Source organism: Octopus bimaculoides, chromosome 14 (genome assembly GCF_046866305.1).
Source record: "Octopus bimaculoides isolate indiv1 chromosome 14, ASM4686630v1, whole genome shotgun sequence".
Classification (NCBI taxonomy): Eukaryota; Metazoa; Mollusca; class Cephalopoda; order Octopoda; family Octopodidae; genus Octopus; species Octopus bimaculoides.
This window is the reverse complement of record NC_142941.1, coordinates 14,571,995-14,588,962: the sequence shown is the minus strand read 5'-3', so window position 1 is coordinate 14,588,962 and position 16,968 is coordinate 14,571,995. Positions and strand designations below refer to the sequence as shown.

The following is a 16,968-nucleotide window of genomic DNA, read 5'->3' as shown; positions in this document are numbered from 1 at the left end:
TTGTAGACAAAGTTGAATGAGAAAAAGTTTAAGGCATTCAAGAACTATAAAAATATGACTCTACTAGTGTTGTTCTAAGAATTGCTACTGGTATTGTTGGTATTGTTGCAACAACTTCTTTTCCTCAACAAGAACAGCCCTGTTTATCATTGTTTATCCCAAAACAGATCAAAGAGGTAAAGGATCCCATGACCTTTAAACGGAATCTGGACAAATTTCTCCGACTTTTAGTACATGCAATTGAAAAACCCGCATTATTTACAGGATGACCCAAGACATAGCGGACAGATGCAACATTACATATACTTAATAATTTACGAATTTACATGTACTAAATTCTTTATCAATCTTACTGTCTTATTTTCTCTATTGCAGAGTGACGATTGCAAATATTTATTCTCAACAGAAGTAAGTATAATGATACAGTAAGCATTTTACAAACATATTTTACAAAATTTCATGACTGTGAGTTTTACTCTTTTACTTATTTCAGTCATTTTACTGTGGCCATGCTGGAGCACCGCTTTTAGTCGAGCAAATCGACCACAGGACTTATTCTTTGGAAGCCTAGTACTTATTCTATCGGTCCCTTTTTACCAGCATCGGTTGTCAAGCGATGTTGGGGGACAAACACAGACACACAAACAAACACACACACACACACACACACACACACACACACACACACATATATATATATATATATATATATATATATATATATTCGACGGGCTTCTTTCAGTTTCCGTCTACCAGATCCACTCACAAGGCTCTGGTCGGCCCAAGGCTATAGTAGAAGACACTTGCCCAAAGTGCCACGCAGTGGGACTGAACCCTGAACCATGTGGTTCATAAGCATGTGGTTGATAAGCAAGCTACTTACCACACAACTACACACAGGCTCACACACACACGCACACACGCGCGCACACACACACGCACACATACACGCTCTCACACATGCACACACACAAACACACACACATACACACACATGCACACTTACGTGCATACACATACAGGTACACACACACACACACACACACACTCACACACATATATATATATATATATATATATATATATATACCTATGTGTACGTGCATGTACGTGAACCTCGGAAGCAATCTTGGTATGAATAAGACCGTTATAACAACCAAGTAACCTAAGAATTTTAAGAGGGATAATAATAATATTGATAATGAAATTAATGATAGTAATGCTGGTAAAGATGATAATAATAGTAGTAGTAATAACAAAAAAAAAACATATAGTAATAGGAATGATAATAATGTGAATGACCCGAACCCAGAGGTTGGTTTCTCTCACATTTTTACTAAAGCCTATATACATGGGTATATAGTAAAGTGTAATGATTATAGTATTAAACCCTAGAAAGTGGAGTACTTGCATGAGAGAAGTTACATGATATAATGTTCCATATGGGACCTAAATAACCATTAATACACTAGTTAATTTTTTCGTAGCTCTAGACAATATTTAGATGGCTTCTAGTTCTCTATGTCAGCTAACTGTTTCTCAACTACAGCTTTTATCTTTATGATCTCCAAAGCCCTTGGTTGTCCAATAATACATTAAACTGTTTCTGAAAGAAGGAGGCATAAAAAACATCAAATTCGGCCTGAAAACCTTTGGCTGAGTAGACTTGAACAATGCGATATCGTAGCACGCCTCCCGGTGTATGAATCGAACCCACTTCGTGAGTCCAACACATTAACCAATTGGTGACCTGCCTTTACATGGCGGTGTAGAGACCTGATGTAAGTTTGTCGAGGGTTCCAGCCTGCTCGTGAAATTAACGTGCAAGTGGCTGAGCACTCCACAGACACGTGTACCCTTAACGTAGTTCTCGGGGATGTTCAGCGTGACACAGTGTGATAAAGCTGGTCCCTTTAAAATACAGGCACAACAGAAACAGGAAGAAAGAGTGAGAGAAAGTTGTGGTGAAAGAGTACAGCAGGGTTCGCCACCATCCCATGCCGGAGCCTGGTGGAGCTTTTAGGTGTTTTCGCTCAATAAACACTCACATGGGTATCGAAACCACGATCCTATGACCACGAGTCCGCTGCCCTAACCCCTGGGCCATTGTGCCTCCACTCCTGATGTAAGCAAGAAAAGAAAATACTTTAGGGACATATGAATCCATCTTATTATTGTTCATGTTATCTTGTAGGCAAAGTTGGATGAGAAGAGGTTTAAGGCATCCAAGAACTATAAAAATATGACTCTGCTAGTGTTGTTCTAAGAATTGCTGTTGTTGTTGATACTATTGCTGCTGCTGCTTCTGCTGCTGCTGCTGCTAGTATTGTTGGTATTGTTGCAACAACTTCTTTTCCTCAACAAGAACAGCCCTGTTTATCATTGTTTATCCCAAAACAGATCAAAGACATAAAGGATCCCATGACCTTTAAACGGAATCTGGACAAATTTCTCCGACTTTTAGTTCATGCAATTGAAAAACCCGCATTATTTACGGGATGACCCAAGACATAGCGGACAGATGCAACATTACATATACTTAATAATTTACGAATTTACATGTACTAAATTCTTTATCAATCTTACTGTCTTATTTTCTCTATTGCAGGGTGATGGTTGCAAATCTTCGTGCCCCCCAAAAGTAAGTATTAATGATACAGTAAACATATTTTACAAGACATGACAAAGTTTCATGACTGTGAGTTTACTGGGAATATCACACACAGAAAACACACACGCTCACACACAAACACGCATAGACACATACACATAGAAACACACACACACACGCACACACATATTTATATATGTGTATCTGTATGTAAGTACGCGTATATTCTTTGACTTTATTCTTTTACTTATTCCAGTACTTGTGCACGCACACACATATACATACATACATGCATTCATACATACATACATACATAAAATACTAAGTTTATCCAAATTGATATATTTAATTATTATCTTTCCATAAACCCTATTTTACTAAATAAGGTGCTCATCTTTGTGATGAACAACTCCAATTTATTTAGAAAGGGGTAAATATTATTTTAGCAGGTACGAAGCTTATAACTAATTGAGTGTAAATAATGGACAAAAGACGGCAGACCGAACAACTTTCATATCACAAAGGGGTCCAGCACAAATTACTGATTTAGTAGACGTTCATATATTTCAGTACTTAAATAGGCAATATCCCGAACTAATGAAGAGATTATAAACGGATGGCAGTTTATTTGCTGTTTATATGTGAAGTAAGGTTAACTGAGAAAGGTGTAGAAAAAACACTTTGAATTTTTTAAGGCCTTAGGACTATCTACCTTCCTGGAGAATGCATGTATATATGTAAATTTTCTAGATTTTACCTTGGATTGTAACACGGGCCTTTTTAATCAGTATCACAAACCAAATGAGAACTTCAGATATGTGAGTAGAAATTCTAACCATCCGAAGCAATTACAAATTCTATAATTGGAAGCGTCTCCTTTAGAATCTCTATATTTTCAGCTAATGAAAACATATCTAAGCAAAACGTTAAATACTACAATTCAGCTTTAACTGGAACTGGTTAAAAGGAGAAAAATTATCATATGCATGAAGACGAGATTAAGAATAAAAGATGCATATGAACTGGAACATGAATAATGATATCCATCACCATAACGATAAAAATAAAACATTATGGCATGCGTCATTAGGATGAATAGTAAGACAATCTTTATTGATAATAGAAAAAGCAGTGTAAATAAAGTGAACAACAAGGAAAAATGTCTCTAATTAATAGAAATAGTGAAATGAAGAGCAAAGGTGGCTACCTGAACCTCGGCAGCAAACTTGGTATGAATAAGACCATTATAACAATCAAGCAACCTAAGAATTTTAAGAGGCAATTGAAAAACCCGCATTATTTACGGGATGACCCAAGATACAGTGGACAGATGCAACGTTACATATACTTAATAGTTTACGAATTTACATGTACTAAATTCTTTATCAATCTTACTATCTTATTTTCTCTATTGCAGGATGATAGTTGCAACCTTATCACCCCAGAAAAAGTAAGTATTAATGATACAGTAAACATATTTTGCCTTTCATCCTTTCGGGGTCGTTTAAATAAGTACCAGTTACGCACTGGGGTCGATATAATCGACTTAAGCCCTTTGTCTGTCCTTCTTTGTCCCCTCTATGTTTAGCGTCCTGTGAGCAATAAAGAAATAAATTATACCAGTTCGCTTTAAATTCAGACTGTTATAGGTTTGCTTGATAAAAGTGTTCGCACAGATTTCAGATATATTGGATTGATTGGCAATTAATACCTTTCACTATATTAATATATATTGGTACGATAGAAACAATCGTCGGTTCTGTATGGAGTAATCATCAAATGAAGATGTGAAATTCTCTATCCCTGCTCATATATGTGTGTATGTGATTCTGTATGATATAAGTATTTATCATATATATATATATATATATATATATATATATATATATATATGTGAGAAAGTTGGTATGTGAAAGCACGTGGTTGGATGTATAAAAGATAATAAGAGTGAAAAAACTACAGAAGGCTTGTGTTACATGGTTAAAGTATATATTTAAATTATGTCAGAAAAATGTTAGGAAAATGTTAGAAAAATGTTATAAAATCTTTTTGGTATATAAACATTGTATTTTGAGAAATAACCGGTTTCGTGTTGTCTTTTCAAATTTCTCTACTTCATTGTGTCGTGTTCGTTCCAGTCTGAGAAAGAAGAGTTCTAGATAGGGGGAGGTAATTAAGGATTTCTTCCGGTATAGGGGAGATAATCGAAATCTAGGAGGTGGTAGAATTTAATTAATTTACCATGGTTTTGTTCTATATTTTTCCCCCTTTTTTTTTTTTTTCTCAGTGGGGTGATGAATTTCCTTATTTAAATGTGTTAGCAATGGTTAAGTTTGGGTTTGTATTTTTGAATGAAAAAGGTTTCCTTATTTAATCTAATCTGTGTTGGTGTTTTAATGGCACATTGATAAAAAGGAAAGATTATAAATTGTGGTAGCATTTGTTTTGCGCATTTTTCAATATGATCACTAAAAGGTATCATTCGGTATTCTGGGTGTGCAATCTGCTGGCGGTGCAGAGTGCATCTACGTCTGAGCGATAATTCTGTGGACCCTATGTAGTTCTCGTGGCAGCCCGAACATCTTATTACATAAATAAGATTTTCTGAGGCACAAGTAAAGTTAGATTTAACTTTGAATTTGTGTCCCTCTTTGAAGAGGAATTCTGAACCTTCTAGAATGTTTGGGCATGTTGCACAATTTGGTCGACCACATTTGTTTACTTTCGCATCTGTTGTAGATATTGTTTGGCGTCTGTGGTTGCCACCCAAGACACACCAAGACAAACATCCCCTTCAACCTTGCAAGAAGGATATGCACAATAGTGTCAGAAGAAAATACTAGAGACTACAGACTACAAGAACTCAAAAACACACTAATTGACAGACACTACCCAGTTCAACTCATAGAGGATGGAATCAGACGTGCATCACAAATTAACATAGAAAACTTAAGAAAAGTTAAACACAGCAACACACATTCCCCGAAAATACTGCCGTACATATCCACATACAACCCCAGAAACAAAGAAGCCTTCACCATCATCACCCAAAACATACCAATGCTACATAAGGACCCCAAATTGAAGGAAATTTTACACACACACAAAATCATCAAAAGCCACAAACAACCAAAATCACTGAAAAAGATCCTCACAAAGGCAAAATTACTTTCCGAAACAACAGATGCGAAAGTAAACAAATGGATTACTGCTCACAGCTGTGGTCACCCACCAGTCTGAAATTAACAGCAGACCTTGAAGCAATCCAGAGGAGATTCACAAAGAAGATTGTCTCTTTGCAACTGCTCAGCTACTGGGAAAGGCTGAAACAGCTAAGACTCTACTCCCTGGAGAGAAGGCGGGAGAGGTATGCAGTAATATACATCTGGAAAATCCTGGAAGGAATTGTGCCAAATTTTGGCATTGAAAGCTACACCAATGCTAGAACGGGACGACACTGCATAGTGCCAAAGATCCCAGCAATGCCATCGCGCTTCAGGACCAGTTACTGCAACAGCTTGGGATTCAGGGGCCCACAGCTTTTTAATATTCTCCCAAAGAGCCTGAGGAATCTGCACAAAGTAGATGTAGGAGTTTTTAAATCAAAGCTGGACCTCTTCCTATCGAGAGTCCCAGATGAACCTACCTCGCGGCAGGAGGTGCAAATGAGGGTTGCTAAATCAAACTCCATTCTTCACCAAGTGCCACATATTGTAAGAGGCTCCCTGTAATAACACTGTAGCAACACGGTGGTGCATCAGCATGGCCGCAGCTCTAAGCTGAAACTTAAAAATATATATATATATATATATATATAGTAATATATATATATGTATATATATATATATACATATATATATATAGTAATATTATATATATATATATATATATATATATGTATATATATATATATATATATATATATATAATATATATATATATATATATATATATATATATATATATATATATATATATATATATATATATATATATATATATATATATATATATATATATATATATATATATATATATATATATATATATATATATATATATATATATATATATATATATATATATATATATATATATATATATATATATATATATATATATATATATATATATATATATATATATATATATATATATATATATATATATATATATATATATATAGTGGAGGCGCAATGACCCAGTGGTTAGGGCAGCGGACTCACGGTCATAGGATCGCGGTTTCGATTCCCAGACCGGCAGGAGATGGTGGCGAACCTTGCTGTACTCTTTCACCACAACTTTCTCTCACTCTTACTTCCTGTTTCTGTTGTGTCTGTGGAGTGCTCAGCCACTTGCATGTTAATTTCACGAGCAGGCTGTTCTGTTGATCGGACCAACTGGAACCCTCGACGTCGTAAGCGACGGAGTGCCAACAACAATATATAATTCAATAATAGGATAAAGTCTTTTATAAGAATTTATCAAGTAGCTAGCGTGAAAAAAACCTCATAAGGGAAAAAGGGAAAAATTCATCATTTATTCATAAGGGAAAAATTCATCATTTATTCATAAGGGAAAAATCCATCATTTATTCCCTAAAATATATTTATTTATATAAGGGCATTACTATACATGAATGCCTCACGCTAAGAGAGACTCTAAGGTCAAACTACCGTAAGCAATCATAATGAAGTTATTTACTATTGAAATATCTATATGTTTTGAATATTTATGAGAACATTTCAACGTAAAATTGGTTCTAAAATTTTATATCCTTCTTTTAATAGCTTCTCGCTATCCATTCTTTTGTATTGCTCTTACTTGGTCACATAATCTCTGTTCAGTAATTTCAAATGTGTTTATTACGGTAGTTTGGCCTTAGAGTCCCTCTTAGCGCGAGGCATTCATGTATAGTAACGCCCTTATATAAATAAATAAATATATATATATATATATATATATGCATGCATGCATGCATGTATGCACGTATGTATATATGTACATGCACATATACGTTTGCGTAAAAGCGTTGTTGAATTACCTTTGAAATATTGCATGTATCTACATGGCAGCATTAACATGAAAGCTGTTAATTTCTTTTTGTTTAGGTTTGCAATGTGCTAACAGGAAAACACGAATTCTCAGTAAGTATTTAAATTGTGTTGTTGTTTTTTTTGTGTGTTCTTTGTAGGTATATTATCGTCTACGATTATATTTTGAACTGCATGCAATAGTTTCCATTCTCCACGTGCAGTGTTGTATACAATGTCTTTATCATGAAGTCTTGCGGGAGGCGGGGAATATATATACATGAATACATACTGATAGAGCAATGAAGTTTTCGTATGTATCTCAATCTTCCCTATAGTACTTTACTGATAATTTGCAAGGAGTTTTGATTGGCCGTCTTTCTAAATATTAAAAAAAAAATTTCATTGGGACTCTTGCATAAAGTTCTTAATCTTTTAATCCTGCAATTGAATTTCAACGTATGGCAGTAATTAGAACGTAGCCAGCCATCACTCGCGAGCGAATGTGAACTGTTAGCTAGTATCGTGGTTTCGCTAAATGTCTTAAGTTTCTATGAAATTTCAAGTAGACATAGATCCCCTCTTGACCTCTTTATCTGTAACCAAACAGGAATCCAGTATTTGACTACTGTATATTTGACTACTGTATATTTGACTACTGGAAAGAAAGCTATACCAGACTAAGGTGGTACACACTGCGGTTTGGGGCTATATATATATATATATATATATATATATATATATATATATATATTCTTTTATTCTTGTCAGTCACTTGACTGCGGCCATACTGGAATACCACCTTTAGTCGAGTAAACCGACCCCAGGACTTATTCTTTATAAGCCTAATACTTATTCTAAGCCTAGTATTTATTCTATCGGTCTCTTTTGCTGAACCGCTAATTTACGGGGCGTAAACTCACCAGCATCGGTTGTCAAGCGATGTTGGGGGGGGGACAAACACAACCCTCACCACACACACACACACACACACACACACACACACACACACACACACACACACATATATATATATATATATATATATATATATATAATATATATATATATATATACGACGGGCTTCTTTCAGTTTCAGTCTATCATATATATATATATATATATATATATATATATATATATATATATATATATATATATATAATATAGGATAAAATCTTTATAAGAATTTATCAAGTAGTCAGCGTGAAAAAACCCATAAGGAAAAAAAACATCGTTTTTTTCCGTAAATATATATAATTTATATAAGGGCATTACTATATAATAATAATGCTTCACGCTTAGAGGGACTAAATAAGTCAAAACTACCAAAAAATAAGCAAAAAAATAAGCACATATTTATTTAAATATGTGCTTATTTTTTGGTAGTTTTGACTTATTTAGTCCCTCTAAGCGTGAGGCATTATTATTATATAGTAATGCCCTTATATAAATTATATATATATATTCAAACAAACAATTAGAGAACAGAGAAAAAAAGGAAAAAAAATCAAACGTGAGGACGTGTACGAGAAATATATTAATTTGATGAGAGATAGATGGATAGATAGATAGATAGATAGATAGATAGATAGATAGATAAAGAAAAGGCACAAATTATTGGCTTTACATATTTTATTTGTGTATCATAGGCTTATAACTGTTTTTGATATTCATTGCAGGTGTGTTCATAGTACCGTTTTCTCGATCGACCAGTTGAGCAAGCGGAACTAAGAACGCACCTATAATATACGCGCGCGCGTGTGTGTGTGTGTGTGTGTGTGTGTGTGTGTGTGTGTGTGTGTGTGAATATATGTATAGTCTGTTTTGGCGATTCACACCATCCGAAAATAAAGATATGTTTATTTACGATAGTTAAAATATCGAACTAACTACCTCTAATCTTTTCTGTCTTTTTTTTTTTATAGATTAAATGTAAGAATGACAACCTTCCCCTCTTTGTGATGATATTGACGTATCAATTGGAACACTTGGTCTATAACGAACTGGTTAACATAGTCAACGAAACTGCCGATGAGGAGGTAAGTAAATGAACATTGGACCAAACAGCGAGGTACAATACGAGCGCGTGCACACGCACAGACACACACACAAATATATACACGGATATATATATATATATATATATATATATATATACACGGATATATATATATATATGGCGATTTTTTCTCCCTCCGTTTTTCCCTTCTTTGAACTTTCCTTGTTTCCGACGAAGAGCTCTGCTCGAAACGTCATACACTCTCTCTTTCCTTTCCCGAGCGTCTTGTAACACAATCTGTATCACGTCCTCACGTTGTTGTTTTTTTGTCTTTTTCCTTTTTTTGAGCCTATATATATATATATATATATATATATATATATATATATATATATATATATATATATATATATATATATATGTATATCTATGTACATATACATATATATGCACACACATATATTACTGTGCGTGTACGTGTGTGTGCGCGCGAGCGCGTAACCTCTCTTTTACTCTTTTACTTGTTTTAGTCATTTGAGTGCGGCCATGCTGGAGCACCGCCTTTAGTCGAGCAAATCGACCCCAGGACTTATTCTTTGTAAGCCTAGTACTTATTCTATCGGTCTCTTTTTTGCTGAACCGCTAAGTTACGGGGACGCAAACACACCAGCATCGGTTGTCAAGCGATGGTGGGTGGACAAACACAGACACACAAACACACACACGTATATATATATGTACATATATACGACGGGCTTCTTTCAGTTTCCGTCTACCAAATCCACTCACAAGGCTTTGGTCGGCCCGAGGCTATAGTAAAAGACACTTGCCCAAGGTGCCATGCAGCGGAACTGAACCCGGAAACATGTGATTGGGAAGCAAATTACTTACCACACAGCCACTCCTGCCTCTAAACATTTTGCTCGGTGCGCACCGTGAGCAAGTGTTTTTTACTATAACCTCGGGTCAACCAAATCGTTGTAAGTGGATTTAGTAAACGGAAACTGAAAAAAGCCTGTCTCGTGTGTGTGTGTGTGTGTGTGTGTGTGTGTGTGTGTGTGTGTGTGTGTGTGTGTGTGTGTGTGTGTGTGTGTGTGTGTATGTGTGTGTGTGCGTGCGTGTGCGTGTGAGTTGTGTGTGTGCGTGCGTGCGTGTGTGTGTGTATGTGTGTGTGTGTACGTGTGCGTGTATGCGTGCATGTGTGTTTGTCACCCACCACCCCTTGACAACAGGTGCCGGTGTGTTTACTTCTCTGTAACTTAGCGGTTCGGCAAAAGAGGCCGATAGAATAAATACTAGGCTAGGAAAAAAAAAAGCCCTAGAGTCGGTTTGTTCGACTAAAATCCTTCGAGAGAGAGAGAGAGCGAGAGAGAGAGAGAGAGAGAGAAAGAAAGAGAGAAAAAGAAAGAGAGAGAGAAGAAGAAGTGTATTTTCCAATATATCCTTCCTAGACAGTAGGTATGTGGTTTAAGGGGGATTTCGCTGTTGTTTCTAGCTGATTGAGTGATCACGGAGAAGCTCCGTCGCCGTTACACAGTTCATAGTTGAGCTCAGTTGGGGAGTCGAAACTTTAAAAGATTGACTTAATTAATAACGCCCCCCCCCAAATAGTGATATCATGTATTTAAGTATTTTGTATATGTCTTGTTTATATAAGCCTAATAAGTCTTTACGAATTTCATATATTTTCCTTATTTCAGTTGAAACATTTTATTGAACATGAATTTCTAGACGAACAAATTGAGTCCATCAAACAAATCTCCGACTACAGAATACAAATGGCGAGAATGGGATGTGGTTTGGGCTTCTATATTTTCGACCAGCAGCTTCTTCAGAATGACGCAAAGTCATAAGCCACAGATATTCACATAATATACAATATAATAACGTCATAAACACTTTCTCTTTCCTTCTCTCCTTCTTTTTCCTTTCTTTCTTTCACTCTTTCTGTCTCTCTGTCTTTCCTCCTTTCTTTCTCTCCAGTTTCCATATTTGCTTTAAACTGAAACATAAAAGATCGATCCTACTTTCCTAAACAGTTATAAACGGATGAAAACAACATCTTTTTCACTAACACTAGTAGCCAGATAAAAGAACGATCGAACTAAATTTTTACTTACCTTTCTTCAAGAAAATTATACGATATCTAATCTGATACAAATAACTTCCAAGGACCCAATCGCTACTGACTAACTAATGTTACATCTATTTCATTTTTAGTTATCACAAAGCTGTAATTCCACATCTAAAGTCCTTGATATTTCTCAAAGCTTTCTTGCTTTCATGAAAGTCGTTTCAGTTAACTTCGAATATTACGTCAGCTTCGACATTAGATTTCATTACATGTTTCAAACATAGTACTAGGCCTCGGCATTTGAGTTGGCTGAAATATTTGTATTGAACAACAGACAAGATAGCCATAGACCTGCAGAAGGAAGTACATCGGCCATGATGACAATTTGTAGGCACTCTCACAAAAAGTTATGACCAACTGGGGGCTTGAAGAACTAACTGTATGTTGTTGTCTTTGAATGTTTTTCAGTGCTGTAAGAGTGTAAAAATGAAAGAAGTAAAAATGGAATACCAGGACGATTTCAAACAATTGCACTACACATTGATCTTGTGTCCATTCAAGAAGAAACAATGATGGGTGATGAGGCACAAATCGACACCAAAAATAAATAATCGAATAAAAACAAAAATAAACAAACAAAACATTAGACACGAAAGAAATAGATACTGAAAGACACTAACGTTTGATATTAAGACAACCAATAGAATTCCATATGCACGCTTGAAAATCCATGTACATTACCCCACCACACACGCGTAGATACTCTCTTACACGCCTGTGCAAACGCTCAGATACACGGAAACCTATTCAGTTAAACTACTTTGTAAACAAAATGCATTTCATTTTCTTTTCTTTTAAGACTGTACAATGTAAGAGCCATTATTAATTAGTGATTAAGGCGACGAGCTGCTAGAACCGTCACCCCACCGGGCAAAATGTTTAGTGGCATTTCGTCCATCCTTACGTTCTGGGTTCAAATTCCGCCGAGGTCTCAACTATGCTTTTCATCCAGTAAGGGTCGATAAATTACGTACCAGTGAAACACTGGGGTCGATGTAATCAACTTATCCCCCTCTCCAAATTTCAGGCCTTTGCTTTAAGTAGAAAGGATTATTATTAATTAGTGATGAGCACGCCGAACAAAATGCTTAACAGCGTTTCGTCCGTCTTTACGTTCTGAGTTCAAATTCCGCCGAGGCCGACTTTACCTTTCATCTCTTTCCGAGTCGATAAAATAAGTACCAGTTGTATACTGGGGGTCAATGTAATCGACTTACTCCCTCCCTCGAAATTGCTGGCTTTGTGCCGAAATTTTGAAATCATTATTAATTAGTGATCATGAGCGGTGGATTGACAGAATCGTTAGCGCGACAAACAAATTACATTTCGATATTTGTTCCGGCTCATGACAATCTGAGATCAGAAGATGCCGAAGTTAGCTTTATCTTTCATCCTTTCGGGATCGATAAAATCAAGTACCAATCAAGTGCTAGAGTTAGTGACATCGATTATCTCCTTCTTTCGAAACTTCTAGATTTGTACATTAATTAGAAGCAATTATCAGTTAGTGATTACATAACAAAAGAGTGTTTCTGAACCTACTTGAAATTAGTTTGAAATATTTACTGTTATTGTTGGTAGATATTGCTATGTTTGAACAGTTAGTGAGTACCAAAAAAATTAGTCAGAAATCATTGAGCATCAACGAAGCGAAAAACATATTTATGTGACGGAACACAGTTAAAATATTTTATCATTGAATGTTAATATAGAGTAAGCTAACTCATTTCTTTCTCAGCTTTTTTATAAAAAGATTTAAAAAATATGGAAGACCCTACATACAAAAAAAGACTATGTCCATTTAGGTCCACTTACACGGAAGCTCTGGGCAAATGTTTAGTGCATGACCATCGTTGGGACATAAGTAATGTGTGTGTAAAGTTTGGTGAAAATCGGTTGAGAATTGTGGAAATGTATGCGTTCAGTGTTCCTAGTCAAATTGATAATCGTCGCTGGTGAACGGTGGAAATAAATAAAGACAAATCCTTTCACTTTTATAAAAGGATTTAAAAAGTATGGAAGACCCTAGAGATTATAAAAACAACTGGTTAATGCAAATGAATAGGAATCATCTATTGTTGGCTTCTCATTGCTCTAGAGGCCTCAGTATCGAGGTTTAAAAAAAAAATCTAAGTAGCCTATTATGTTTGGGTCTGGGATATGAAGCAGCAGTGTATAAAATTTTATAGAAGTCGGATTAAAGATGTGGAAGTTATTGAGGTATATTAAACTTTGCACACACACAAACATACACACACACACACACACACACACACACATACACACACACACACACATACAGAGAGAGAGAGAGAAAACTCCAATTTTATAGATATTATATATATGTATATATATATATATATATATATATATATATATATATATATATATATATATATATGTACATGTATACACACTGAAACGCAACCAATTTTAAACACCAAATACACGTAGATGAGGGCCTGTGTTCACACATATGATGCGGAATATGAACGTAAATAAATTAATTAAAAAGTCTCTATCTGATCTGATGTAAACGAAATTGTTACAAACACACATATGGACGCACATACTTACATATAAGCACGAACACATAAGTGCGTGCACACATATGAGCGTGCACACATACGAGCTTGCACACACTCACATGTTCATACCAAACAGTTTCGAAACAACGCCAAAACAACGCCAAAACAACGCCAGATCATACATTCAAAATAAATGGAAGTGGAGAGACAAGTTACTGAAGAGATTGCAAGAGTGCAATGAAATAATTTAACAAAAAACTATATAAATTAATAAAGGACTGAACCAGTGCGTGTGTTTATTACCGGCATAATGCCTCTCCCAAGGTTTAATTGTATTTCTTTCAACACACGTATCCACATCAAGAATCTTGCACACGAAATACACATACGAAATATATATATATATATATATATATATATATATATATATATATATATATATATATATATATATATATATCATAAAGGTGGCAGATCTTGTTTACACATGGTTGTAGATATTTAAGAAAGAAAAATATGTAGAAGCTCACGGGAGGTTTGTTTAATAATTTTTATGCTAATATTAAGACCATAATAAAACAAAGAGTTGTATTACAACATTATATAATAAGGTCATAGATAATAAGGTCATAGATTTCAGTACAGAGAGAATTTTTGTTAAGTCATGGGGACGCCATTTTTGTTAAGCGTAAGACGCGAAACTGGTACTCCCAGTTTATTATATGATGTTGTAATACAACTCTTTGTTTCATTAAGATCTTAATATTAGCATAAATTTTATTACACAAACTTCTTGTGCGATTTTACATATTTTTCTTTCTTAAATATATGTGTGTATGTGTATATATATATATATATATATATATATATATATATATATATATATATATATATTTATTATAATAAAACTTATATACATATATATGTATGTATGTATATCTGTGTATATATTTATAAATATGCTCATACGTATGCTTATAATTATGTATATCTTCATAAACAAATATATACATACATAGAAATATACATGCGTGTATGTGTATATGTTTGTATGTATGTATGTATACATGTATGTATATAATATGATGTGATGTTTGATTCTAATCACTAGATCTCGCACACCTGACCCTGTCTCCCATCTTCCTAACACTTTCATACCGCAATAAACAGCAATTATGCTTCATAACCATATACTCAGAAACTCTATCCCAGCTTTACTCGTCCCCTAAAACAAAAGGATCTAAGCAAACGCATGCAAAAGAAATGTATACCATCAAAAGGAAACGATTTTACTATACTATTTAAACCAAATAAATTCATTGTTTTTTTTTCTAAAGCAACAAGGAAGACCCAACGCTTGTCGACGGTGTGTAAAATTTGTAGAACAACAATAAAAGTTTTTAATAAAAAGACAACAAAAAAAACGTACTCTTGCTTTTGTCTTCATTTTATTATGTTTTGTTAGCTTTTATCTCTCTTTTTATCCTACTCTACAAGAGGAACTATTTCTTCTCTCTTCTCTCATACGTCTATCATACTCCTACGAAAAGTCGCCTACCACACACGGCTCGTAGTCTTGCGCGAACTGTGTGGCGACTAAAACTCGTGCTGGTGGCGCGAAAGAAAATAAAAGTGCCCACTACATGTTGTGAAATGGTTAGCGTTAGGAAGGGTATCGAGCTGTAGAGAACATAGCAAAGTAGAAACTGGAGTATGATGCAATCCATTTGGATCATCGGATCCTGTCAACTCTTCTCAGCATGGAACGCAGACGTTAAATGCTTCTGCTGTTGTTGCTGCTACTGCTGACGATGATGATATATGAAACAAAGCCTCCATTAACTTTATAAACACCCTATACAAGTTTAACCCATTCAAGAAATAGAATCTCAGTGTAGGACAATTCCGAAACAATGAAAATCAAAAGATACAAAACGTTTAGTGAGAAACACATATAAATAAACATTTATGTCATACATATATGTCCCACTATCATCTGCTTATATCTAGGCATGTGTGCATGCATGTACACACACACTCACACACACACATACGCACACATACACACACACACACATACTGATTGATTGGTTCAATCATTCATTCAGTCATTGTTTGATTGAAAGGGATCTACTTAAAGACCGAGACATATTAACATGTAATACACCACACCTGATGGCTAGACAGTATGACACAATCCGTTCCATTTGTGAAGCGTTCATCAAAGAAAGGAAGTTTACTGGCGTTTGGTAATCCGCAAATCCAAAAATATCCAAAATGGTGTAGATCTTTCAGTATGACGTAATAATAAAAGACAAACCAATGGATTATACTGTGTAACAATTTAATTTTGTTTTTTGTTTTTGGTCAGTAAGTAAAGACACTTTCCGCTTTTTGCTAAAGTTGCCCGATGAAGAACCAGCGAGGTGCTTAAGTGAAGCACGGAGTCTGGTCGGGCGGTAAAATGTAAGAGGACGAGTGCCTCATATTGAAAGGGCTTGTGGCCCAAGAAAAGAAAAGTAGAAGAGGCAAGTGCCTCATTTCAAAGACAGTTGAAATTGAAACTGTAAAGTAAGAGGTTTATAGCCTCAAATTGTAAATTTATGTGTAAATTTATAAATGAACATTGATTTAGAGAAGCAGAGTTCGGCGGGCGGCTC

General features: G+C 35.0%; 1 protein-coding gene across 2 annotated transcripts in view; it reads left to right on the top strand.

The window, feature by feature from the left end:
* The window catches only part of LOC149132629 (soma ferritin-like), a 43,555-nt gene extending 29,474 nt beyond the window's left edge, over window positions 1–14,081 (top strand). For both annotated transcript variants that reach the window (XM_089362373.1, XM_089362374.1), the window contains 6 exons: window positions 376–408; window positions 2,609–2,641; window positions 4,029–4,061; window positions 7,723–7,758; window positions 9,573–9,686; window positions 11,347–14,081. In XM_089362373.1, the coding sequence (XP_089218499.1) occupies window positions 376–408; window positions 2,609–2,641; window positions 4,029–4,061; window positions 7,723–7,758; window positions 9,573–9,686; window positions 11,347–11,499 (402 nt within the window). In that variant the 3' untranslated portion in view covers window positions 11,500–14,081. The remainder of the gene's footprint in view (window positions 1–375; window positions 409–2,608; window positions 2,642–4,028; window positions 4,062–7,722; window positions 7,759–9,572; window positions 9,687–11,346) is intronic.
* The last annotated feature ends 2,887 nt before the right edge of the window (window positions 14,082–16,968 follow it).